We start from the raw sequence: 23,958 nt of genomic DNA, 5'->3' as shown, positions 1-23,958 counted from the left end.
AGACCACATTCCCATAACGATGACTCGACGAAATCCCCTCCCCAGCCTTCGTGGGGGCTTCAGGGGCTAGGCCATCTACTCTCTCTCACTCTGCAGCCAGAGAGTTTCTTGACACGCCTCACGTATGTTGGAGACCCCCTTCTGCAGTCTTATTCAACTTCGTATTACTGGATCCACCGTTGCTTGCCGGCTTTGGCGGTCGTTGCATCACCGCATCGCTAACTGAACTGCGCATCAGCCACGAATTGCGAGGAGCTCCAGCTTATATCCCGCTCATCGGTCGGGAGATATACTTGGCGATGCCTGGAAAACAGATCGAAGGACTGTTCAGACGGAGTAGTAGTCTGGTGCCGACGCCCAGTTTATTCGATGCTCTGACCATTTTCTTCGGCTTATCCGGCCGTGATATCCACATCTTCAACCATGACCGTATTTCCGCCTACGAGGCCAGTGTAGGATTCTACACGGATCATCCAGATGTCTCCCGGCGTATCATGGAGCACCAGAGACAAGACTTTGCTCATTATCTTCAAGGGCGAAATCTAGTGTTTGTGATGGAGAGATTCAAGAAGAATTTGGCGTCAGAGCTATCCGCAGCATCGGAGATCGGACACGATTGGGGCCGTATTCCTGATCTCTTCAGCTTCCTATCAAATCTCATCCTTAGAGCTAATGTAGAAGCCTTGTATGGAGAGCATCTCCTCAGAATTTGTCCAACTTTCTGCCAGGACTTTTGGAACTTCTACAAAGCATTTCCGAACATCTCCAAAGGTCTGCCGCGATGGTTGGTACCGTCAAGCTACCAGGCGCGTGACGAGATGCACAAAAACTTCGATCGTTGGCGCACCTGGTGTAGCGAAAATTACAACTGGGATAATGACGGGCTTCGCGATATCGAGTACGAGCCTATTTGGGGGACCCAATACGTCCGCAAGATGATTCAGCGCCACGAGGCTCTCGGGCTCAGCAACAACGGAGTAGCTGTGGTGATGCTGGGATATTTTTTCGTGTACGTCCATGTTGACTCCCTCTCTCGCTCAACCTTTGCTCTACTCTTCCGCCACGAGGGATGCAGAAGCGAGAAGCGACCGAGAGATCGCTGCTTACCCAATACAGTGCTATGGCAAACACCGTTCCCGCAGCTTTGTGGATGATCGTGCACATCCTACTTGATGCAAGTCTGCTCCGTCGGGTTCGCCACCAGATCAGCTTTGCCTTTCAATCCACAGAGGTTGGAGAGCAACCAGATATCAAAGTACTGATGAAGGATCCCCTCCTCAACTCTATCTACTACGAAACACTCCGGCTGCGTGTTGCAAGTACCGTTGGTCGCACATGCCTCGACGACCAGTTGTGTCTCGCTGGAGGCTGGAAGGTCAAGGCGGGTGTACCCGTCATGTTCACTGGCTGGCTTGCGGGACTGGATGTGTCATGCTGGAACACGGGCCAGGATCTGTCAAGTGGCAAGCCTCAGCATCCTCTGGAAGCTTTCTGGGCTGAGAGGTTTCTCGATTGTCCAGGCAGCTCCAGTATCAGCGGCCCCGCGAAAAAGAAGCGCGTTCAACCCGCACGAGAATCTCCACAAAGGCCAACAACACATATGGGGACGGAAGATGAGCGCTCCAGAGCCTCCGTTGCTGGCTTGCGGGGGCATTTCTTCCCTTTTGGAGGAGGAGCATTCCGCTGTCCGGGCGAGACGTTGGCTAAGCAGGTCATCTTCGCCTCGGTCGCCATGGTGTTGCAGAGTTATGACCTGAGGCTTATCGATCCAGAGGAGGCCAGAAAGATAGAGCCTGGTCACCGGGAACTGCCATTTGGTCTCCATAGTTTTGACAGGCCTGTTCCGGTCGAGATTTGCAAGTTATCTGAGACATAGAAAACTTTTGCCTATGTATCGCGTGAATCTAAAACTAAACAGCTTGTTAGACGGAGCAAAAGTCAAAGACGGTTGTCTGGGGTCCGAGCCGCCTGCGCGAAACTCACGTAGAGATGAGGAAGGTTCACCACGTCGATGTGCTAAGTCAATTTCCTGTCGCCAATTCTAGAAATTTATTAGTAGTTAGTTCTAATAACAACACGATATACTCAAGCAGGATCGATGGCTTGAAACTGTATCATGAGACCCCCATGCATGAATGAATTGTATTGCCATCTCTGAAATCACCCCTGCGTGCTGTCAAGCCTAGATTATCTCATTGTTCTTTGCTCTGACCAATTACAGCATCTACTGTATGCAGCTCATCCGCTTCTTACCACTTCGAGCTTAGAGGATGCATGCTGACCGGACTAAAGCCTCCGGGGAAACCGTCAGAAAACCATCTAACCATGCCAAAACAGGACATTATCCAATCAGACTCTTTCGTATGTATGTATGTATGTATGTATGTATGTATGTATGTGTATTTTTCGTCTGGGTGGCTGTAACGAAGCCAAATCTCCTACTGGAGCAAAAGACGTGCTGAGCTAGCTAGGTACAGGATACCCCGCTTCCTTCACCATCCAGCATACCAATGGCACAAAAGGTGCTGTATTTCTCAAGCCCGTCACCCGTCAGCGGGTTCGAGGGCAATCTATTGTCGAACTTTTTCCACCGACCAGAATTCTCTCGCGCATCACTACATCTGCTGACGCAGTCCACAATCTCCAGTAACCAAGTTGTAGCTCGTAGTCGACTGTCGCGGCGGCAGGGAAAAACCTCGGGAAGGGATCAGAGGCCGACGGTGCGGCTTGCCTTTAAAGGAGAAAAACCCATCGCAATCGGCGTCGTTGATCGGAAGGATGTCGCTACGAATGCCCGGGGCATCGCCCTCCGATATCTAAGGCGTTCTGGTTCTGAGGTGCCGCCATTAGATCCGACAAAGGTGTTGTCAGAGAAGGCGAACTCTCCAAAATTCCTTCTCTGAAAACTGCTGTTAGGGAGCCGATAGCGTCCCCGCAGTTTTTGTGTGGTCGCGTGGCCTGCAGAAAATCCCGCTCCTAGCACCGCACTAACAGTGCGTGCCAAGAAAGAATTTTTACAGGAGAGAGTTGATCAGACTCTTTCGTACAGGAACCCTACTCAGCTCTAGGGTAATCAGCTTGCTAATTCTCTTGCAACTTCGTAGGCTCAAAATATGGTCTAGCAATATAAAAGGCTTGGGAAGATGGGACGTTGATCGGTTGGAAAGGGTTAGAAATGATTAACATTAGTCTGTCGCAGCTTTTCACGTTTTACCATCTGTTTCAACAATAGGTGGCCAAGAGCGAGATAATGGAGTAAGGGGAATAGGTAAAAGTCAGAAACTCAAAAACGATAAAATCTTATGTGTCACGCTGAATCACTCTACCTCTCAATCATGCTACTGTACAGACATTCCAATTTGATATTGCTTAAGGGCACAAACGCGACTTCATGCTACAACCTTGGCTTTAGTCACCTGGCGATTGTTACAATTCACTGCACCCAATCTCCTAGGACACATCACATCTCTCAAGGGCAACCTAGGGTAAGCTGGCAGCTAGGGTATAGCGAGACAAGAAGGTGATTCGGCAGGTTATGATTATGCACAAAGACATGAAGAAACATCCAAATCGGCTCTGAAACCTCGGGTTTGTTGATGACTCAGATACTTCTGGACCTTTCTCGCCACTGTGTCGCGAGACATGCGTATCCATCTGTCTGACCTATCGCTTCGACCTGGGGGTCTCCATCTCCGGGCACCACTAGGCGATGAGGTTCAGTCATAGAATAATCATTCTTTTGTCTGGCCATCCGAACCACAGATTCAGCATCAAGTGTATAGCCATATGAATCGTCAGTCGGGGAGAAACTGTGGGCTCCAGAATCGCTACTTGAGAAGATATGCACGGTGGAGCTATGCACTAGCCCATCATGGTCCAATAGAGTTGAACGATTAGGACAAAGATTTGAGGATGAGGCGCACTTGCTGCAACGTAGCGACTCGTTGGACCTTACAATATGGTTCTCTTCTGATGGCGTTCCATATTGTATGTTAGAGCCGTGTAGCTTCCATTGTGACCGTGCTAAGATGTCACATTCCAGACAGTACGCAGACCAGCGTGGAATGAGGCGTGAATCTATTCCTACTAAAGACATGAAACTCATATAAGCTTCGTGGTTGAACTATGTACCAATGCTCTAGGGCAGCCATTGGACTCTTATAGAATCTCAACTTCAGGCTCGCGATGATAACTGCCGTTACAGTTGGCCTGTCTAGGCCGTCGTCTCGGTTGCTGAGCTTGGGCAGGGTACGAGCCATCCACACCTTCACAATGCCGATGCAGAAGAAACAAAACCGATAGGTCTACGCTCCTAACTGCAACTCGACTCGAAAACCGACGTACATCCTCGATCTAGTTTATCATAGACTGAGAAGTCATGAACGGTATTGCGGAGCCTAGCTGTGAATGCTTTGGTGGAGCGCTTGCTGCGCTTTCTCATACAGAATCGCAATGTATCAATCCCTAACGGCCAAATATGCTAAGAAAGCCAGGTGCGGTCTCATGCTTCATTATCGTCTTCCTTATTCAATATAGTTCTTCCTCAATTCATAAGAGGCTGTATATTACTCTCCTTCAGACAAATCTAGACGGTTACGTGATAGAAGGTCTAAAGTTGGCCGATGTAGACGTTAGGCCAGGCATGGTACACAGGCAAGTGACGGCAATATCAGAGTTCTTTTCTATCAAAAAGAACAGATATACTGTACTTGACTCCCCCTCCTCGATCTGGATAACTCGATATCTCTCCAGGGAATACCAATCAACACTTTAAAAGAAGCTTTGGCCTCGAGAACACCGCTATGGCTCCTGATTCACGCGACAAGACCCAGGTTTTGCATGATTTAGCGGACAAGTTCAACCATGCCGCAGACTTACAATCAGGGAACCTGGAAAGCGTGCGTATCGAGAATTGCATAGGGTTCTGCAAAGTTCCGCTTGGCATTGCAGGCCCGTTACGCTTAGCCGGAACACCCGTGCTCGACGATATCTATGCCCCTTTAGCCACATACGAAGCTACCCTTATCGCCAGCTGCTCTAGAGGATGCAAGGCCTTTAATGCCTCTGGCGGCATACATATTGAAACTCTGAGCAATGGCATGTCTCGCGGTCCTGTCTTCGTTTTCCAAAATCCGAGGCGGGCAGTCATCTTTGCCCAAGCGCTACCGGGTATGCAGAACGCATTCGCTAGGTGGGCAGAAGCGACTAGCAAGCATGTTAGGCTCAAGGCTATCGAGCCTTTCATCATCGGTTCGCAGGTTCATCTTTTGTGCACCTATAGCTGTGGGAGCGCGGCGGGACAGAACATGGTCACGAAAGCCACACAGTACGCCTGTGACATGTTGCGAGAGTCATTCGCCGATCAATACAACATCTTGGACTTTTTCATTGAAGGTCAGCTAGCTTCCGACAAAAAACCCTCCTGGGGAAACGTGAAGAAGGCTCGTGGTGTTGAGACTTTAGTCTGGGGAACGATTTCACGGGAAGCCTGTCAGAAGATCCTCGGCTGCACCACCGAGCGCCTCTACATGGCCCAGAAGACTCTCAAAGAAGGCGGGATCAGGAACGGTCAGTTTGGTTCCAACATAAACACGGTCAATATCATCGCAGCCATGTTCATTGCGACCGGTCAGGACACTGCCAGCACCGCCGAAGCATCCTGGAGCCATCTGACCTCGGAACTTGACCCTAAGACTGGTGCGCTTTGCATGAGCCTCTATTTCCCGTCCCTGCCTGTAGGCACTGTCGGAGGCGGTACAGGATACCCGATGCAGAAAGAGGCTCTCAAGGTGCTGCGATGTGACGGAGACGGGCCAGACCAGAAGGAACGGCTGGCCGGGCTCATTGCAGCGTTCAGTCTTGCACTCGACGTCAGCACAAGCTCAGCTGTCGCGAACGACACCTTTACTGCCAGTCATATGAGGCTTGCTCGTGGAGAAACGCCGCAACCGCATTTGTGATTGAATATCGCTATTGTCCTATGTATTTTGAGATTAGGACGGCAATATCGCTTGGTCAGTCCAATAATACCGTGCTTGGAAGGTTGTGCACGTATGTATATATATGTAACTAGAGAAAGTGAGTTTTTTGCAGCAGATAAATCGGCAGCTGTGACTGGACTTCCCCTTTCTTAGCCGCCTTCTTCTCCTTCTATGTCGAGTAACGAGTGCGTGGTATAAACTTTCTTTCATTCTCTATATTTTAGCCTCTTGGCCCTTTCATATCTCGCAACCTGAAGCTAGTTCGCGAGCTATAAAGGGGGCTACGCATCGACTCATGTTGAGGTCGGCTCTCTGCAGTACCTGGACAAGGTTATGGAGACACTAGCAGTAAATGAAAGAAAAGAGAGGTGGATCGTTGCGATAATGATTATTCTGCATCACACACTATCATATAAATACATATCGTAAAATAGTAGCCCCAGACTGATATAGGAAATAGGCAGAGAGAGTATGAGCGACTTGCAGATTGGCTCGCTCGCGCCCAACCTCTTCAACAGTGAAGAATCTCAAGTAACCCAATTGATTCGGAATTGTCCCTAATGCACAGAAGTCAGAAGGGCCACTAGATCCACAGTCTTGTATATATGGCCATCCTTAGGTAGGAATGCTAGGATTCCACTTTCTGACTGTACGAAAAGCAGAGATTCTCCCTGCACGACTTGTACCTCGACCTTTGAGGTTTCTCTCGGATAAGCTTCGAAGTCAAATGTAAGCAGAATCATCGCAAGATCCGGCAGCTTGATCGTTGCATCGCGGTGCTGACCCGCCAAAGTGACATTTCCTTCCGCTACCTTGAGAGGGCCTTCGCCACGATTGAAACATAAGATCCATCTTGCAAGACTGAAAAAGCCATTCTCTTCCAGTCTGTCAAATGAGAAAGAGATTGACTGGGATGTGTGAGTCGGAACAGCAACAAAATTGCGAAAGAGATGCGAACTATCTAGCACGTATGCAGCGGACTCTCTGTCGAGAGCGATGTTGAATTGATTTGTGAAGATATTCTTAGCAAGGTCCAGAGTTCCCTGTGGCGATGGATGGAGAGGTCAGTATGTGTACGCCTAGAATCAGGTAATTCGGAGACATACTGCTTGTACAACACAGTCGATCTTCGCTGCTACGCCTGGCTCATCAACAAGACGACGAAGAAGATTGAAGGATGCCCCTTCAGTAAACATGGCGCCTTCTGCGGCCATAATCCGTTCCGCCAAATGACGGAAATCAAGACAGCCTACATCGATGCTGGAGTTCTGCAGCTTCTCATCGGCTTCTTTGATACGGTTTTTGTACCATTGCCTGATCTCTTCCTGCCTTTGAAGACGAGGCAGGTTCATGAAACCATAGAATTCACTGATCTCTTCCGGAGTGCGGTTGAACAGCTGTTCTTGGGCGTGACACTTGAGATTCACAGGACTCGTATCAGACAGTGCATCCATATCCACCAGGATGGTTACTTTGGCCTGACTTCGAGATGTTCCTGGCAGTTCGTTGAGGCACCTTGCGAGGTCCCTGGCCATGAGTGAAACATGTAGCTCTGAGTCCAGGCGCCTGGCCATGAGTGAATCATGTAGCTTTGGGTCCTCTAATGAGCTTTTGGAGGGCTTGACTGCCATACTCAACTAGTTGTAGTTTCCAGCTTTAGCCAACAGAACTAACTCGAAAGGACGGAAAAATAAAAGCTTCGAAACTTACCAAAGCCCGGTCTTCTTCGCTGAGGTTTGTGACCTGGCTTATAGCCTGCTCTGTCAACAAGCCATTTAGGCGAATCTTGGGGGGATTTCCGAGTTCAGGGAAGTGACGCTTGAGTAACCTGTCCAATTGTTTTTGGTCATCAGGTTTCAAAATTGCCAGGCTAAAGTCAACAGGCCGAGGCTCAAATATGATAACCAATTCGACGTCAGGCGCGTTTTTTGCCCATTGTAATAGAAGCATAAATGCTGCTATGTTGTCGGCATCCGGGGCGTCATTGCGGACTATCACCAGCTTCTTGGTGCCTCGTTGGGCTGTCATTTTGGCGTTTGAGTGAGGAGCGAAGGAAGAATGGAATGGCCGAAGCGATGGCAGGATAGGTATCTAGTTGAAGGTGAAGAAGGCTATGTACATGAGCCCGAGGAAAGCATTCCTACGCCATATATATAGTGAAAGATCGTGCAGATCCTCTGATTCAGGCCTCCACATTTTCGATGGCTCAGCTGTGATTCAGATCTGGCTTGTGATATGCCTTGGCGATGGTGTTGACCTCAGCCACTGGTCCGAGATTACGGCCCACATGGCCCAGTTTGAAATCAGGGTCCAAATGTATCCAGACGTCTGAGGGTGTGCTATCTTGAACCTCGTTTCTTACAATCCCTTATCTGTTCGTCAATTCACCAAACGTTTTCGTAAGTAGTTACTAGCCCTGAGATCAATCTGCCTCTACACCAACCGCCATCTTCATCTCCGCCGCACCAAAGACGAGGAGATCATGGAACAGACCAAGATCATACTTGTCGTGGTTGTCGCCATTCTTTTTTGGGCCGCTCCTGCATTTCTCCTAGTCTGCATACTCTTTAAACGCACCTTTTGTAGATGACACGTGAGCAGGCTTCTTCCGCCTGTCGCATGTCTCGCTCTAGCACTCTGTTGGTCCGTCGCAGTGTTGCTAGTATGCCTAGCAGCGCTCTTTTTGACTTCATCATCCCGCGTACCTAGAAACAACCAAGGAGTGGATAACAACACTTCGTCTCCATCTACACATGGGTACTTTGCTCGCTTATGCGGACATAAAGGTTCCAAGGCGGGAAGTCCTTCAAGAACATGGGATATGGAGGCCCAAATCTGGACCATAGCAGGACCTTTGTCGACCGTCCAGCCTAGCAGCAGCCGCGAGGCAGTGGAACCGTATGACAACACGAGGATGAGCAATAGGAATCACGTTCACCTAGGAAGTGATATGTACCTCAGCAATAGAACAAGTCAACTGTCGGCACAGCCAAGTGGTATACAACACCATGGACTCGCTTGCTGAGTATCTAGAGGCGGCAGGGAACAGAATTTTCCAGCTTCCAATACCAGGTGCGCCACCGTCTGTCTACAAAGTCTCATCTTAGCGGAGCAGCGTCCATGCTAGTACTCTTCAAGCATCAACCCCATCCTACATGTTGAGCACAGGGCCGACTCAAATGACGTATGGGTTGTACGAGCTTCATGCCTGATATTTCGTGCCCACCTTGGAACATCTGAGATGCGCGTAACTCAAGCCGATGAGATAACCGGAATATCCATGCATGATGAGTTATATATTGTCGTTTAAGGGTTACTCTCACCGTAAATAGTATCAAGAAACGATATCAAAATATATAACAGAGAAAAATGAGGAAGGGAAAGCAATATATCACATTCTCTCAAATGGCTATTCTTACTGGTGTCGACTAAGGCTAGCCTTCGTGAAGACACCCGTAATGGTGGTGATGCTATATATTTTGTCTAACGACCCTAACTTCTATAAGACCATCGCGTGGTTCAGACTCAGCTTTACTCCGATGGGAAGTGCAATAGTATATTGCTACACCTTGTTATGTGCCCTACAATACCACATCACCTTACAAACCGCCTTGCACGGATAGTCCTGTTTAATACCTTACATCACTCCAGAGACGAAATCGGACGCCTGCAGCATTCGAATACTACTTAACCAAGGGGCATTTTCCCTTTCTGCTTGAACCCCAAACGACATGACACTCTTCTCACACCTAAGGAAGACCGATGGCGGTATAGAGTAGAAGATTGTATAGTAACAACCACAAAACACCTGAGCATCAAAGGCCATGTCGTTCCATCTCTTTCCCCTTCTACCGCTCGAATTGCGAGTGCAGATATGGGGGATCGCTCTGCGGAGTGCGGCCATGTCAGTTGTCTCCCTTAGCTTGGACACCATCTGATCCTCGAAAAGCGGATTATCCTGTGCTTCTGAGACAGTTCGGCAACCTGGGTCATATCGTATTGCGCTATCATGCAAAGAGGCCTTAGCTGAATGGGAGAGAACCACAAGTCTCTTCTCGGAGTGGGCCTCTGTCAGGTTCTGCGTATCTCGAACCATCTTCTTGCTGCTTGACCTAGTGCAGCTGAAGTCTAACTCAGTGAGCGAGACGCTTCTATTCACAGGCCGGATTTCGTGTATCCAGCATGTCGCTTTCTTCGCAGAATTGGAAATCAATCTGATAGAAGTCCTGACGATCCTCACCAATCTCAATCATCTAGAGACCATCTTCATAATTGTTCCGCAATGCCCTGTCAAAGATATGCCATCTGTAGATCGCCACAGGATCCAGTCAACAGCACAGTTTTTGGCCAATCTGACGACTGAGTCACCTCCGACTACAGGTTGTATCGTGACTGAACCAGTCGACCTTTATCTAGAAGGCAGCTTTCCCGATCCCAAATTCGAAGCGTTCTATACCGACGTCAATGCTCCTTCCGTAGAACTTGTAATGTCACGGTGTAGCAAAGACTGTCAACACGACCGTAAACCTGCCAAATGGTCGGTTGGTTGCTCTCTGCTTGACTGTACATGATATAGATACCTTGTCTCTGCATAAAGTAGCGTTGTTCGCTATTACATCCGTGTATCACCGAGGGTAGGGCGTAAGTGGATGCAAGCTGGGCATAGTCCTATGGTAACAAGCATAGGTTTCATGGGCCACTGTGAATCCTGCATTTGCCAGGTCAGTGATGCTTTTCAGTTTCGAGGAGCAGAACTTACGACTGGACAGTTTCCGTAGACCGAGGTAAAGATATACCCGAATAGATATCCCTTGGAACTAAGATCCATAAGTCAGCTCAGGAGAAACATTGTGTAGCACAAATATCGGGCATTCTCTTGGCCAAAACCTTGTATAGTTTCGCCATTGTATCCTGGAAGCGTCCACGACGCTTGCTTCTTACAGGCAGAGAGCCATACACCGTATACTGTGCTCCCTCCCTACTTGCCAGCACAGTAGGCCGATTTGAAATATTCCCCGTTCTGGAAGATGTACATTTCAACAGCGTTCAAATTCGAGGGCTGTTTCTCTGCTTTCCAAATGATCCCGTAGACAATCCAACAATGGCTCTGTCATTTTCTTTAAAGGCGACTAGACAGCTTGGAAGCTCCTCCAATGTCTTGCAATATTGACTGTATATCACTCCCCTACTTACAGAACGTCAAGAGGAATCACCGTAAAGCCATCGAGAAGGTCATCATATCAGCATGTTCCAATCCAAGCCGATCCTTAGCCAGGACATCTGGCACAGCGACCGTGACATTGTGGCGTCTACTTCCAGACGAGATGTAGCCCTGCACTACGAGCGGGCAAGGTCGATATTCCGTCATAGTGGTACGTCCGAAGCCTTTATTGGAGAGCGTCACTAAACAGTTTGGCAGGTCTGTCACAACAGGATATTGAGAATCTAACCCCGAAATTCTGGGATTTCCAATTCGATTGTAAGTCTGGCAGGTCTGAGCGCATACCTGTACCATACTGATCAAGGCAATGGAGTGATTGCTGCTCGCGACATGACGGCCTTCATCATCGTAGCGATACAGGTAAACCTATGTATAGGGACACTTTGTTCCTTCGTCAAAGGGCGACCCGACCTACAAGACTTGGTTGATAAGCTCCTGAACTTTGATATCTGCGGTGGATTTATGCTGACCGAAGCCGATCATGGTTTGGACGCTCGTAACTTGGAAACGACGGCCACACTACTGCCTGATGGCTCCTACGATCTACATACCCCCCACGTAGGAGCTTCAAAGGCAATGCCTCTGACAACGCCCTACTGTGACATGCCTCGCATAGCTATAGTATTTGCTCGTCTCTTAGTTGACGGGAAAAGCCATGGCGTGAAGCCCTTCCTCGTTTGTCTCAGCGACGCTTGCGGACTGCGGCCTGGGGTTACATCACGTATTCTGCCCACACGGCCGGGTACGAAACCATTGGATCACTCTCTGACGGCATTTAACCATGTCGATTTACCCTTCAGTGCTCTTCTCGGCTCATCCTCAGAACCGGAAAACGATCGTCTTGATTTTCTACGCCAGATTTGGCGGGTGTCAGCTGGAACGCTGTCCCTCTCTATAATGGGCATCTCCGCCATCAAGGTTGGAACGCGTGTAGCTGCTGTCTACATCGAGCGAAGGACAATCACGGCACCCGATGGGCCTGTACCCGGAGAGATCATGAGCTTCAGCACCCAGCAGCGTCCAATTGTCGAAGGATGGGTGCAAGGCAAGGTCTTGCATGCATTCGCTCGTTGGACCATAGGGATGCGCCCTAATCTTAGCGATGCGACGCAGCACGCGCTTGCCACAATTTTCAAGGCGACAGTAATGAAAGCCTCCCAAATCTTGAGACCCCTCACCGAAAGGTGCGGGTGGCAGGGCCTCTGTGCATATAATCAAATAAGCGAGCTAGATTCAACATTACAGGGAATCTCGATTGCCGAAGGAGACACACTACTGTTGTGCATTCGTATGTGCTGAGCTGATTTTTACCTGCTGACATTATCTTGACAACTGACGATTTATTTCCTAGATTTTATGTCAGAGCTCCTGGGAGAGAAACTGGGGCTCCCACAAGCGCGCAACAGATTGTCACGCTTGGCCCAACGCGAGGACAAGTTAATGCTAGATATGAAATCACGACTCGAAGTGATCAGGGGGTATAAGGAACATCGCGGTCCCGCCTTCGATCGTCACATTCTCCCTCGGTGTCGATTACTGGCTGAAGCGATTGGAAATCGCATGGCTTATGAGGCCGCCGAAACCTCAGGGCTCTCACCAGATGTGCTCACATTGTATGAGGGCATCTGCATGTGCGAGGATCTAAACCATTTGCCGGCGATGGGACCACAATGTCGAGCAGATGCCCAGTCTCAATCCTCTGAGCCGTACAATAATGTCTTGGCCCAGATCAGATCGGAATCTGCTTCTCGGTCTGACTTGGATGATTATGTGACGGCACCTATCATGTCTGAAGAATCGTGGGGGTCTTTCACGAACAGTTTACATGCATTCAAGCACCCGCACGATGTCGCGATCCCTTGTTCGAAATTATAAACATCCGCTGGTTTTTAGTCTACCCTCACTATCGGTAGTCTGTGGCGCTTTATCACGTTTGGTAGCTTGCGACAACAAGTGCCACGTTTCCCCCCGGAAAATCGATTTATAAAAGATCCTTATCGCCCAACCAGAAAACAATGATCAATGCGGATGAGGCTTTGGACAGACGCGCAAATCCAGATGGAATATTATTTCCACCATCTTACACACACCTGGATAGCTCTGGTAATGAGCAGCGACCTTACACGTACCAGTTGAGTTCGAATTTAGATATTACAACAACACTACTGGAGTTGGCTCAACGCTCAGAACAGTAGAGAAGTGAACCAGGTGCCGTCATCTATTGGTGTGATGAAGCAGGTCAAGGAGGCAAGGCTCTGTCAGCAGTGTAAGCGGTCGTGAACGTGCCTTGAGCTATAACTGCGGAAATGTACAGCAGACCCAAGCCGTCTCTTCTCTTCTGATATGCTCAAATGTGAGTGATGAGTATTTACACGTGCGAGAGATAAGAAAGAGGGGGGGGGGAGATAGCATAGGACAGAGACGATTCATCAACCGTGTTTTTACCTTCAACCGATACAGAAGATGAGATTAGGAGAAAAGAATAATGTGCAGTAAAATTTTATTTTCCTCTACTCGCCCATGGGGACTGTTTTGATGACTATTAGCCGGACCTATGCACTCGGCGTACAAGAGGCTCAACTAAGGTTCGATTTCGGTGCTTTTCCTGAAAACGCTCTAGAGTTAGGGATACGTCCAAAATTGGGAGAAAGATATTCCAACTCCATTTTTTCTAGACGGCCAACAATGGATTATAGCAAAGAATCATTTTCTTCAGAGGCATGCATGTTGGCGGCCAAAAGCAGACCGAAAAGAAAAAAAGAAGAAGAAAAAGTCCTATTTCCGCCTAGACAAACCGATGATGCAAACAAGTAATATTCATAGGATAATTAACCTGCCATCGCCTACTCGGCCTGTACTGTACAACCGTGTATGTCAACACTCAAGCACATGATCCTGGAGCTACCATACAAGCTTTACCACATCAGCACCATTATTCTCATTTGATTCTTCGAAACTTCTGGCCTCCACTTCGATATGGCGAGCATAAGCTGGGCCTCTTCGCTGAGGGCTTCTATCATCTCCTTCTGTCAAGAGCTCGAACATATCAAAGATCCAGATGCCGTGTTCAGAGAACAGCTGGCTGATTTTGAAGATCGTTCGAGGAGAAGACTGGAAAATTTAGTACGGGATGGAACGTTCGGGTGCGTACCTAGCCTCCAACAAGAGCTACTTGCAGATAATCGGCAAATGATAGAACTCGAGCTAGCGCACGTGGCTTCAAGGGCCCAGAGGCTTGAGCAATATGGCGAGACAATGGAAGAACTGGCCAGAAGGATGCTAAGAGCACAGCTGAATATCCTGGGCCTAGAGGCGATACAAAAGTTGGTACCAGAGTTATCTGCAGCCATGAATTTGGATGAATGCGACTCTATCCTTCTACGTCCGAACGATGAGCAACCGTCAGCCTCTGAGTATCAACCGAACAATGTAGCGGCTGGGGATGCACATGTGCAGGCTCCCAATCATGAAGAAAAATGGGACGACGAGTCCTGTCAGACGGTTCGACCAGAGGCCAATACATCCGTGACGTGGTGTACTTTGGTAAGACGACCAAGATACTGCTCCTCAGATTACAATTTTCCATGTATTAATCCAATTGTAGCGCAGGAGAGGTCTCGCTGATCCCCACAGCAATAGCAATCGGGAGCAGCCTTATCGCGCGATGACGAGACGAGCACCGCCCAGACAGAATTCGCCATCACCACTCGCTACCGAAGTTCAAGTGTTACATGAACACGACGATTCTGAAAAGGCCCTGATCCGTAAGAGAGGTAACACCTTATGCAACAAGGCTATGAACATGGGAGTTGATGGACACACCACCTGCATACTGGTCTTCAAGAATCCAGTTTACGACGAGTGGGTTTCTGCGGGACACATACCGGAAGGTCAAACGATCCCAAGCCTTGACGCTATAGTAAGTATTGCCGTAGCCACGCTCTTTCTGTCTTTGACTTACAGTAGAAACAGGTAGCCGAGCATATGGGACGTCGTCAAGAGGCCGGAACAGACTCGCCCTCCATCAAAGTTGAGAACAGTAGTCCAAACATCGCAATGGGGAGAGAACGGGATTACATGAACATGATTGTGCACGAAGGCATAGGTTGTGCAAAGTAATGATGGATGGATCATGCTCACCTGGAGAATGGGCGAGCGGCCCACAATTGATTGAAAATTATTGAAATTCCATATTTCTACATGTCACCATCTTGAAGGAACGTTACCTAGTACTACCTTGTAGGAAATACCATTGCAATTGTAACTCAGTCATTTCCGCTCTGCTCACTGGTCCTCGACAAACAGAGACGTCTTGGCCAACTATATTGTATCATCATCGCCGAGTTCAACGAGCTTTGTCCCACGACAGTTCCAAGTGCTAATTACATGTAAATGTCCCTTAGTCTATATTTTAGTTTGTGAACCAATTTTTTAGTGTTGTTGCACTTCTTAAAGCTATTTCAAAGTTTTTACATGCAAAGGTTAAAACCTGGAACCCGGAACTCGGAGCTTGACATTGATTATTGATTATTGACAAGGCATATCACGGGTGTACAGTATAAACATCTCACCTACTACAGTACACATACCGTCGATCTCTCATGTTCCTATGTTGTCAGATCCCCAGTGCTTATCAACCCGCGTCTTAGAACGGGATAGATGAGTACAGCAGCGCATCTTTCCGTCGAGGTTTATGCAATGCCTGATGATTGAGACCATCCCTTTCCATACTGTACGTACGCCAGTTGCCCTTTGCGACCTATTTCGAAACGCAGATTCATCTACAATCGCAACCTTACCATAGGTTATGTCCAATTAGTGAAAGAACCATTTTTGGCCGTCTGAACTGGCTTGCGCATACACGCTAATATTGCCTCGCCTAGGGGGTTTAGGATTTTGGTAGCTTACGTCCTCCTCCAGACGTTGAGTCGAGGCAGAATATGGACTACCTTCCCGTGTGTGATCGAGATAGGTGCATTCGAACCAAGATGACGCCAGACGCAGACATATCTATTAATCATGGAGAGCGCAGTCTGCTATTCATAAAATGTAAAAATTCATCTCTCAGGGTAAAAACATCAAACTCAATCGCATATTCAAGCCTCCGGCAATACAGCAATTTGGAATCACACTGCTCCGTTATCCTAGGCTTTCTACCTCCTGTACGGTATGGCTTGCCCCGACGCAAATATAACCACCCGCCTACGCGAAGCCATCGCCAATTGGAATACGCATCTTCAAGGTATCAAAGATCCGGACGATGTCTTTCGCCAGGAGCGAGCCCGTATAAGCGACGCGTCGAAGAAACGAATCGAAGAGTTTTATCTCAATACCCTGCGGGACAATGACAACAACAACAACGATAATGTTGCCCTTCTTTTGCGAACCCTCCTCTCTGATGGTCAGCAGATGAAGGAGCTTGAGATGGAGCACGAAGTCACCCGAACCAAGAAGCAAGAACTACAAGATGAAGTAGCTAAGAGTGTAGGGAGAAGGATTGTCGCAGATGTAATCGACATCCTAGGCCTCTCTGCAGAGCAGCATCTGATGCCTGCGGTGCCTCCCCCACCAGAAGAGGCTACATCGACCACCAAAGACGACGTCGACAGCGCGAGCCTGCCAGTTCCCGATGATTCGGACGTACCAACAGCTACAACGTGGCTTACCACGCGAACCCGAAGCTACAACAGACGGAAGAATGGTGGAGCCCGTCAGAAGGTGGCGCCATCGATAGGCCCATCCGTAAGCGAGGGTGATAGCTCGGTAAGTCATCAAACAGTCAAGGTTGTCATTAACCTAGTGATGTATTCGTCTGTCTTTTCTTCCTTACTGCTCAGGGTTCTGACCTTGTTGTTTCATACTGGTGCTTCACACTCCTGTCTTTACTTTTCTCTTTTCTTTTTTCCCTTTTTTTTCTTTTATTTCTTATTTTCTTCCCCTTTTCGTTCTCTGTTCCAAGCTCTTCCGAAACCTCCTGTGCTTGGTTAACTTGCCATTTCATTTTCTTTCCTTCTCATCACGATAACTTGAGACCTATCCCACTGACGGTGTCTCAGCTCAAGAGAAAGCGCCAGCCAGATAAAGGTGACGAGCGGAATATAAAGCAGGAAAAGAAGACACCCCGGGTCTCAGCAAGACAAACCCCCTCTTCTCCTGGAAATGCCAACTTTGAGAGCGTAAGATCATTGCCGGCGCCTTGTACTAGATCGGGTGATTTACTTCAGCATAGCAATGAGAAAGATGTCATCTCCAGCAGGAAGGCGATAGAGTCACAGTACAAGAACATCAGACTTGATGTCAGCCGCCCCTCTGCTCGTGTAATGCTCCGGAGACATCCCTCTCGACGCGGCCTGTGGGCTTGCTTGATATTCGTTCCGCAAGTCCAGGCGGATATGAGTTTCGATACTATGGTCAACCGATTCATCATGCCTGCATTCGTCCAGCTCGCCAACCGCCGACGAACGGAAAATATCCGGGGGGGCCAAGCAGCTCTGGAAAATGCGCAGCTACCTGTGAATACTCGCAGTAGCCTTAACAATACTGGAGAGGGAGAAGGAGAGATAGAGAAGGAGCACTTTGAAAATACGGGAGGGCAATAGCTTCGGTGAGCCGTGGAAACGATATAGCGTCTGTAAGCTCAAACGAGGAGTAATATTGAAAAGCGTTTTACGACCCAGTCCATCTACTATCACGTGAGAACTAAATGCGAACTGGGTAGGAATATAGATTTATCGCAGTTACTAGGTCTGCGCTCTGTTCAGCACCAAAGACACTATGACGCGCCACGGTCCTGGGCCGCCCGCCGTCTCTCTTCGCGAATCTTGTTGACCATCTCCTGCATCGCGCCTTCTCCATGATCTTCGTTGTATCGCCCTGAGTCGATGAGGAACCCTGCTTTCGGCATTCCGTTGCAGTTATAGTCGGGGCTTTGCGACATGCCTTTCATTCTACAACGTTGGTCATCTCCGATCACCAGAGGGGTCGGGCTAATCCGCGAAGCTTGGACCATGGCATGGAATAACGCCATCGTAGATATATCGGCAATGCCTATGCTATCAGAAAAGAGGTTAATAAGAAATGATCAACAGTGTCTTCTGTCGGAGCAGCATTACATACAGAGACTGTGGTCCGCGACCGTCATCTTCGTCATGAGCCGAGATGAGCAGTCCAGACAGCATGGTCAGCTCAAGCTTGCGACGCAAATTTGCAGATCTGCAGTGACATACACAGCACGATTACCAAAGTCTTTATTGAGGACCAAGCAGAGGGAAAACTGAGTGGAAATGTGACTCTCCCAGCACCCGGTATATTTTCGCCGTGGGCATCAACCGAAAATGTTTTACGTAGAAAAATGATCCAAGACGCCAGTTTTGGAAGGTGCAGCTCTCGTGAGGCCTGTGGCATACTCTATCCATCTAATGCCTGAACAGATTGTACAGCATCTGAAAACGCTTTGTTCAGGAAGGAGGCAACTGCCATAGCAGTGCATCCTCGTGAAACAGCTTTATATATGCCTGTTAGACAGGGCGTTTCCTTGGGGTTGTAGACTACCCTAGAGCCAAGCTCATGATAATTAAGCCTTGTTGACATCGTGCCGCGTCCTGATGCCTACATGATACAGAAATGAACAGACGAGGTCAGCTGAGTGACCTCGACTTGATAGTCGGCTTCATGATGGCAAATGGTGGGACGACATGCAAGATTACCCCTTCGAACGTGAACCTGTCACCGGCGTTTGGGTGTTGAAATTGCTTTTCGCGATGGTAACATCAAGTAGGTGGTGACATCATACTCAGCGTCTAAAAAAGAACACAAGCCAATGGGTTGGGTGACCCGAACAGCCCGAAGTGGCTGGGCGAATTGAAGGGTCAAATTTTGACAGTTCTCGAGCCCACTACGTAATGGGTCTTAACCAAATTCGATCTAGCGTGATCGCTTGCTTCTACTCATTTAAATTCTCCTTTTCTCTCACCCGCATTCTCTGTTTCTCTCTTCTCTACAAGCTCCTGCGAATGTAAGACAGTCAGGACACAAGCTCCTACGGTTGTAGGACGGTCAGAGATACTTTTTTATTTTATTTTTATGTTTTCGTCTTCTTTTTTGTTTGTCTTTTTTTTTATTTTTTTTTTTTTATTTTTTATTTTTTATACCAGTAGGTCATGTCGTTTGTCCGTTATAGGACTCTTTGGACAAGTAAGCATTCTGTGTAAGCTCGATCAGTCCGTATCGTAGAAACTACCGGCGCCGCGCTAGCTATGGCGGACAAATTTGACCGTGAGTTGGCTCATACCGTCCTAGATTGGCGGCGGCGGCAGCTTTAGTTCCTGGCCAGGCCTCTGCCGTTAGATAAACTCTTGATTGCCATAGTGATGATGAGGCCCGTATCGTCAGTAGTATAGGTGGGCAAACATCCAAAACGAAAAAGCGGCCAATCTCGGCTTTCATAGGACTGTGGGTATGGACAAATGGGCCTGGTTCCTGAATGGGTGACACTCCGTCCGGTTTCCGCTCAAGCCTACAACACATATGCGGTCGTTCTGTAGGACAGATCGGCGATTTTGAGACTGTGGGCGCCCACGTAAAATTCTGACAAAGGAACGGGCCAAATTGGGCTCGCCTTGGCCCATGCATCAACCAACTATGCATGAACCCCAAGTTTGAAAAGTTCAAAAATCGCCATCGACGGAGCATATCCTAGAGGCAGTTAGGGCCTTCCGTTCAAAACCGTACAATCCAATTGCACTTGCGCTCGAGTCGACTTTGTCTTCGGATCTACGCACAACTGTGAGTGCCATGACACCATGCCATTACGCTGGCGGCTTGGTTTGACCGAAAGGGCACTGGTCACTAATGCATGCTTACATACGTTGCCTACTTTATCGTCCTCAGCTCCTCGAGCCCCTGTACTGGTGCGCGTGCTGTCACTCCGGGTAACTTACCTAGCTTAAGTCTGATTTGGACGATCTGCGCGGTCCGAGTATCGCTTCTTCAGCACCTTGCTTCGATCTTGGTCGCTAGTCAGTGCCCATTTTAGCTTTCGCGTAGTTCACATGACATCCCGGGCTGTATGCATGCAATTCATTCAACTGAAGCAAATCATGGGTCCATCAAAGCATGAAAGTGGATAAATAAACCAGAAAGCACAGACGCAGAGACGAAGAGCGAGAAAAAGAGTAATAATGAAAATATAAAAATGCGGAGGGAAAATTGCGGAGGCTGGAAACCAGAATAAAATTTAGCATGTGGAGTCATTTCACAAGTTATTTTACGCGACACTATGAAACGAGATATCCATGTTTAATCTCCGAGCGACAAAATCCGCTTCCGCTGCGGTTGTTTTCCGCTTCTCCGATCAGTGACAGCTCAAAAAGAAAGTGGATCAAGAAGCCGTTTTCGCTACTCAGGTCGGGACTTTTACCCGCATCGCGACGGAACCTAGCGACATCCTAAAACAGTGACCCAACCAGAAAGACGGGAAAGTCGAAATAGAACGAGGCAAAATGGAATCTCTACTCCACAAAATGGTTGTCATGACAGTCATTGCTGCTGGCAACTACGTTGAACTGTAGAAAATTCAGTGGCGCATCCGACTTGGCCATTTGACTGCAACGAAACTACAGGCTACCCTACACTAGCTAGTATCCAACAGCGGCAGAAATGTGCCGCCGCCAAGAGCTCAAGGGCCCAGCCACTAGATCGGCGATTAAGTTAAAACTCCGTTTTGGCAGTTGTTGTGCCACGTGATGTGGGTTCAATGCAGAGCAGACTTAGTCGATCGCAACTACCGATGTAACCTCAGCGCTGAGCTAACGGCACAAGGTGGGGGGCAAGCAAAATACGGAAGAACGGAAGGCCGAAATAGGAAGTTGAAGAACAAAATTGACAGCGGTATCGTAAAATCGAACCCATAACCATAGCATGATGAGCAAAATCTTTGTAATGGACGATACAGGGCGAAATTTGAAATGGAAAGCTTCCTATCCCCGAACCAGGCGGGTTTTTACCACGCGCATCATCGAAAAGGTATGGAAAATGGATTCACAAAGTTAGTTATGGATGGGAAGGTATCGGATTGTTTTGAGTGGCATACCCTATTCTCCTGATACAGTCAGTATATGAAAAAAAAAAAAAAAACGGTGTCTTGCATAACACTTTTGCTTTAGCAACGAGACAGCCATAGCCAATCGCACTGTTACGCAGGGCTGTGACATCTCCTTGCACTCTTCTAAGTTATGATCTATCGTGGAGTATGGGTAGGAGCAAGTGATTTACGACCATGTCGAGTCTATTCGATCCCATGACTTGCGGTGGATACCCCGTTCATAATCAGCTTCATAACATAAAAATTGCCTTTCCGGATAAGCTTGCAGCATTCATAGTCGCAGTGCGATTTTGTGGAATAGTTCTCTAAGTTACATCACATGTTGTCGCCAGGCCTGATCTTCACGGCCTGACGAAACAAGAGAATTGGGAAAGACGAGCTGTCGCCGGCATGCCATCGACTCCAAAATCGGCTTTTTTGATTGAGCTGGACAAGATGGGATGACAAGCCAGATAGTGCCCGGTTACTGGCTGTTGTGTTTGATTGGTGACATCATACTGAATGGCATCATGTGTCAAAAGTCCAAAAAAGTGCAATATGATTAAAGTGGCTAGAGGAGTAGAAGCGGCCAATTCTTGACGGCTTTTGTGCTGATCCCGTAATCGTCTTAACTAGATTCGATTTAGCGCCGTCACTTCTTTCTGCTTATTTAAAGCACTTTCTTACCCGCAATCTTATTTTGTTTCTGGTTTTTCAGCTCATCGCAGGTGAGGATCGGTAGAGCAAATCTCCCACTCCCAGATGAATGAGGTTCGGTAGAGTAGATCTCCCACTGAGAGGATCGGTAGAGCAATCTCCCACTTTGAGGTTCGGTAGAGTAGATCTCCCACTCAGAGGATCGGTAGAGGAAATCTCCCACTCCAAAATAAATGAGGATCGGTAGAGTCAGTCTCCCACTTAGAGGATCGGTAGAGTAAATCTCCCACTTTGAGGTTCGGTAGAGTAGATCTCCCACTCAGAGGATCGGTAGAGGAAATCTCCCACTCCAAAATAAATGAGGATCGGTAGAGTCAGTCTCCCACTTAGAGGTTCGGTAGAGTAAATCTCCCACTTTGAGGTTCGGTAGAGTCAGTCTCCCACTCAGAGGTTAGGTAGAGCAAGTCTCCCACTCCAAAATGAATGAGGTTAGGTAGAGTCAATCTCCCACTCAGAGGTTAGGTAGAGTCAATCTCCCACTCAGAGGTTAGGTAGAGCAGGTCTCCCACTCCAAAATAAATGAGGTTAGGTAGAGTCAGTCTCCCACTCAGAGGATCGGTAGAGCAAGTCTCCCACTCCAAAATGAATGAGGTTAGGTAGAGTCAATCTCCCACTCAAACATAAATGAGGTTAGGTAGAGTAAATCTCCCACTGAGAGGATCGGTAGAGCAATCTCCCACTTTGAGGTTCGGTAGAGAAAAGTTCCCACTCCAAAATAAATGAGGTTAGGTAGAGTCAGTCTCCCATTCAGAGGATCGGTAGAGCCAGTCTCCCACTCCAAAATAAATGAGGATCGGTAGAGTAAATCTCCCACTGAGAGGATCGGTAGAGCAATCTCCCACTTTGAGGTTCGGTAGAGAAAATCTCCCACTCCAAAATAAATGAGGTTAGGTAGAGTCAATCTCCCACTCCAAAATGAATGAGGTTAGGTAGAGTAAATCTCCCACTCAGAGGATCGGTAGAGTCAATCTCCCACTCCAAAATAAATGAGGATCGGTAGAGTCAGTCTCCCACTTAGAGGATCGGTAGAGTAGATCTCCCACTCAGAGGATCGGTAGAGTAGATCTCCCACTCAGAGGATCGGTAGAGCAATCTCCCACTCACAGATGAATGAGGATCGGTAGAGTCAGTCTCCCACTCAGAGGTTCGGTAGAGTAGATCTCCCACTCCAAAATGAATGAGGTTCGGTAGAGCAAATCTCCCACTCTCTCTAAGTCGGCCAGATGCACAAAGCTGGCAACACACTCAATTTTCTTTTTTTTTTCCGTGGAGAGTTTTTATTTTATTTTATTGTTTTTGTGTTTTGTTCTGTCTTTTGGTTTTTTTTTTTTTTTGTCTTCTTTGTTTTCTTTTTTCTTTTTTTTTTTCTTTTTTTTTCTTTTTTTTTTTTTTTTTTTCTCTTTTTTTTTTTTTTTTTTTTTTTTTTTTTTGTCTGCTTCTTGTCTGCTTGTCGTTTTTGTCTCGTCTTTCATAGATATAAGATGTATCCTCCGTAAATTAATCCAGGCCGTGCCGTAAGTCGATTGTAGATGGACTAGTACGCGCCCCGTGTAAACTTGATCGCTTCGCGTCGTAGAAACCCCTAGTGATATGCTTGCTTCGGCTGTGACGGACAAATTTGGTCATAAGCAGGCTTATACCGTGCCAAATTGGCCGTGGCACCTTTTGGCTTTGGTCCAGTTTCGGCCGTTAGATGAAACCACTCCTGATTGCCACCGTGACGATAAGGCCTGTAGCGTCTGCTGTACATGTGGGTGAGCATCCAAAGCGGGACGCGGCCAATCTCGGCTTTCACACAAGATTGTGAGTGGCCGAATATGTGCGATTTGGCGACGTTCTTGAACGCGTGGCACTCCGTCCGGTTTCGACCTGAATGCTCACATATTGTTTGCTATCCCGAGGATTGGCTATTAGACACGATGATTCTACAGGGCACATTGGCAATTTTAGGACGGCCA

At 48.0% G+C, this 23,958-nt stretch overlaps 7 protein-coding genes across 7 annotated transcripts; 4 read left to right on the top strand and 3 right to left on the bottom strand.

Annotated features, from left to right (window-relative positions):
* Positions 1-299: 299 nt before the first annotated feature.
* On the top strand, positions 300-1,876 carry FOXG_14825 (uncharacterized protein; the record flags this gene model as incomplete). Its single annotated transcript, XM_018394883.1, has 2 exons — positions 300-1,009; positions 1,117-1,876. The coding sequence occupies 2 exons, from the start codon at positions 300-302 to the stop codon at positions 1,874-1,876; spliced, it is 1,470 nt and encodes a 489-aa protein (XP_018254785.1).
* Positions 1,877-3,282: 1,406 nt separating this feature from the next.
* Positions 3,283-4,228, bottom strand: FOXG_21777 (uncharacterized protein). The gene has a single exon (XM_018402135.1). The coding sequence runs from the start codon at positions 4,103-4,105 to the stop codon at positions 3,602-3,604; it is 504 nt and encodes a 167-aa protein (XP_018254784.1). The 5' UTR covers positions 4,106-4,228; the 3' UTR covers positions 3,283-3,601.
* A 500-nt stretch (positions 4,229-4,728) lies between these two features.
* On the top strand, positions 4,729-8,208 carry FOXG_14824 (hydroxymethylglutaryl-coenzyme A reductase). The gene has a single exon (XM_018394882.1). The coding sequence runs from the start codon at positions 4,803-4,805 to the stop codon at positions 5,958-5,960; it is 1,158 nt and encodes a 385-aa protein (XP_018254783.1). The 5' UTR covers positions 4,729-4,802; the 3' UTR covers positions 5,961-8,208.
* FOXG_21776 (uncharacterized protein) lies at positions 6,348-8,282 on the bottom strand. Its single transcript, XM_018402134.1, has 3 exons — positions 7,692-8,282; positions 7,088-7,618; positions 6,348-7,024 (listed from the first exon to the last, which is right to left on the bottom strand). The coding sequence occupies exons 1-3, from the start codon at positions 8,007-8,009 to the stop codon at positions 6,539-6,541; spliced, it is 1,335 nt and encodes a 444-aa protein (XP_018254782.1). The 5' UTR covers positions 8,010-8,282; the 3' UTR covers positions 6,348-6,538.
* A 2,944-nt stretch (positions 8,283-11,226) lies between these two features.
* FOXG_14822 (uncharacterized protein) lies at positions 11,227-13,077 on the top strand (the record flags this gene model as incomplete). Its single annotated transcript, XM_018394881.1, has 4 exons — positions 11,227-11,353; positions 11,401-11,460; positions 11,516-12,490; positions 12,554-13,077. The coding sequence occupies 4 exons, from the start codon at positions 11,227-11,229 to the stop codon at positions 13,075-13,077; spliced, it is 1,686 nt and encodes a 561-aa protein (XP_018254781.1).
* A 1,101-nt stretch (positions 13,078-14,178) lies between these two features.
* FOXG_14821 (uncharacterized protein) lies at positions 14,179-17,801 on the top strand (the record flags this gene model as incomplete). Its single annotated transcript, XM_018394880.1, has 7 exons — positions 14,179-14,325; positions 14,407-14,745; positions 14,807-15,121; positions 15,175-15,307; positions 16,123-16,157; positions 16,351-16,965; positions 17,259-17,801. The coding sequence occupies 7 exons, from the start codon at positions 14,179-14,181 to the stop codon at positions 17,799-17,801; spliced, it is 2,127 nt and encodes a 708-aa protein (XP_018254780.1).
* Positions 17,750-19,291, bottom strand: FOXG_14820 (uncharacterized protein). Its single transcript, XM_018394879.1, has 2 exons — positions 18,319-19,291; positions 17,750-18,254 (listed from the first exon to the last, which is right to left on the bottom strand). Exons 1-2 carry the CDS (start codon positions 18,378-18,380, stop codon positions 17,975-17,977), a joined length of 342 nt encoding a protein of 113 aa, XP_018254779.1. The 5' UTR covers positions 18,381-19,291; the 3' UTR covers positions 17,750-17,974.
* Positions 19,292-23,958: the final 4,667 nt, after the last annotated feature.

The sequence above is a fragment of the Fusarium oxysporum genome, chromosome 3, assembly GCF_000149955.1.
Source record: "Fusarium oxysporum f. sp. lycopersici 4287 chromosome 3, whole genome shotgun sequence".
NCBI lineage: Eukaryota > Fungi > Ascomycota > Sordariomycetes > Hypocreales > Nectriaceae > Fusarium > Fusarium oxysporum.
Note: the sequence above shows the minus strand (reverse complement) of the source record. Positions and strands in the feature narration are given on the sequence as shown.

Coding starts and splice junctions, on each gene's coding strand:
- FOXG_14820 (XM_018394879.1), bottom strand. CDS start 18,380: ATGCTGTCTGGACTGCTCATCTCGGCTCATGACGAAGATGACGGTCGC. Junction 18,255..18,318: donor GGTCGCGGACCACAGTCTCT/GTATGTAATGCT, acceptor CTTTTCTGATAG/CATAGGCATTGCCGATATAT.
- FOXG_21776 (XM_018402134.1), bottom strand. CDS start 8,009: ATGACAGCCCAACGAGGCACCAAGAAGCTGGTGATAGTCCGCAATGAC. Junction 7,619..7,691: donor GCGAAGAAGACCGGGCTTTG/GTAAGTTTCGAA, acceptor AACTACAACTAG/TTGAGTATGGCAGTCAAGCC. Junction 7,025..7,087: donor TCGACTGTGTTGTACAAGCA/GTATGTCTCCGA, acceptor CCATCGCCACAG/GGAACTCTGGACCTTGCTAA.
- FOXG_21777 (XM_018402135.1), bottom strand. CDS start 4,105: ATGAGTTTCATGTCTTTAGTAGGAATAGATTCACGCCTCATTCCACGC.
- FOXG_14824 (XM_018394882.1), top strand. CDS start 4,803: ATGGCTCCTGATTCACGCGACAAGACCCAGGTTTTGCATGATTTAGCG.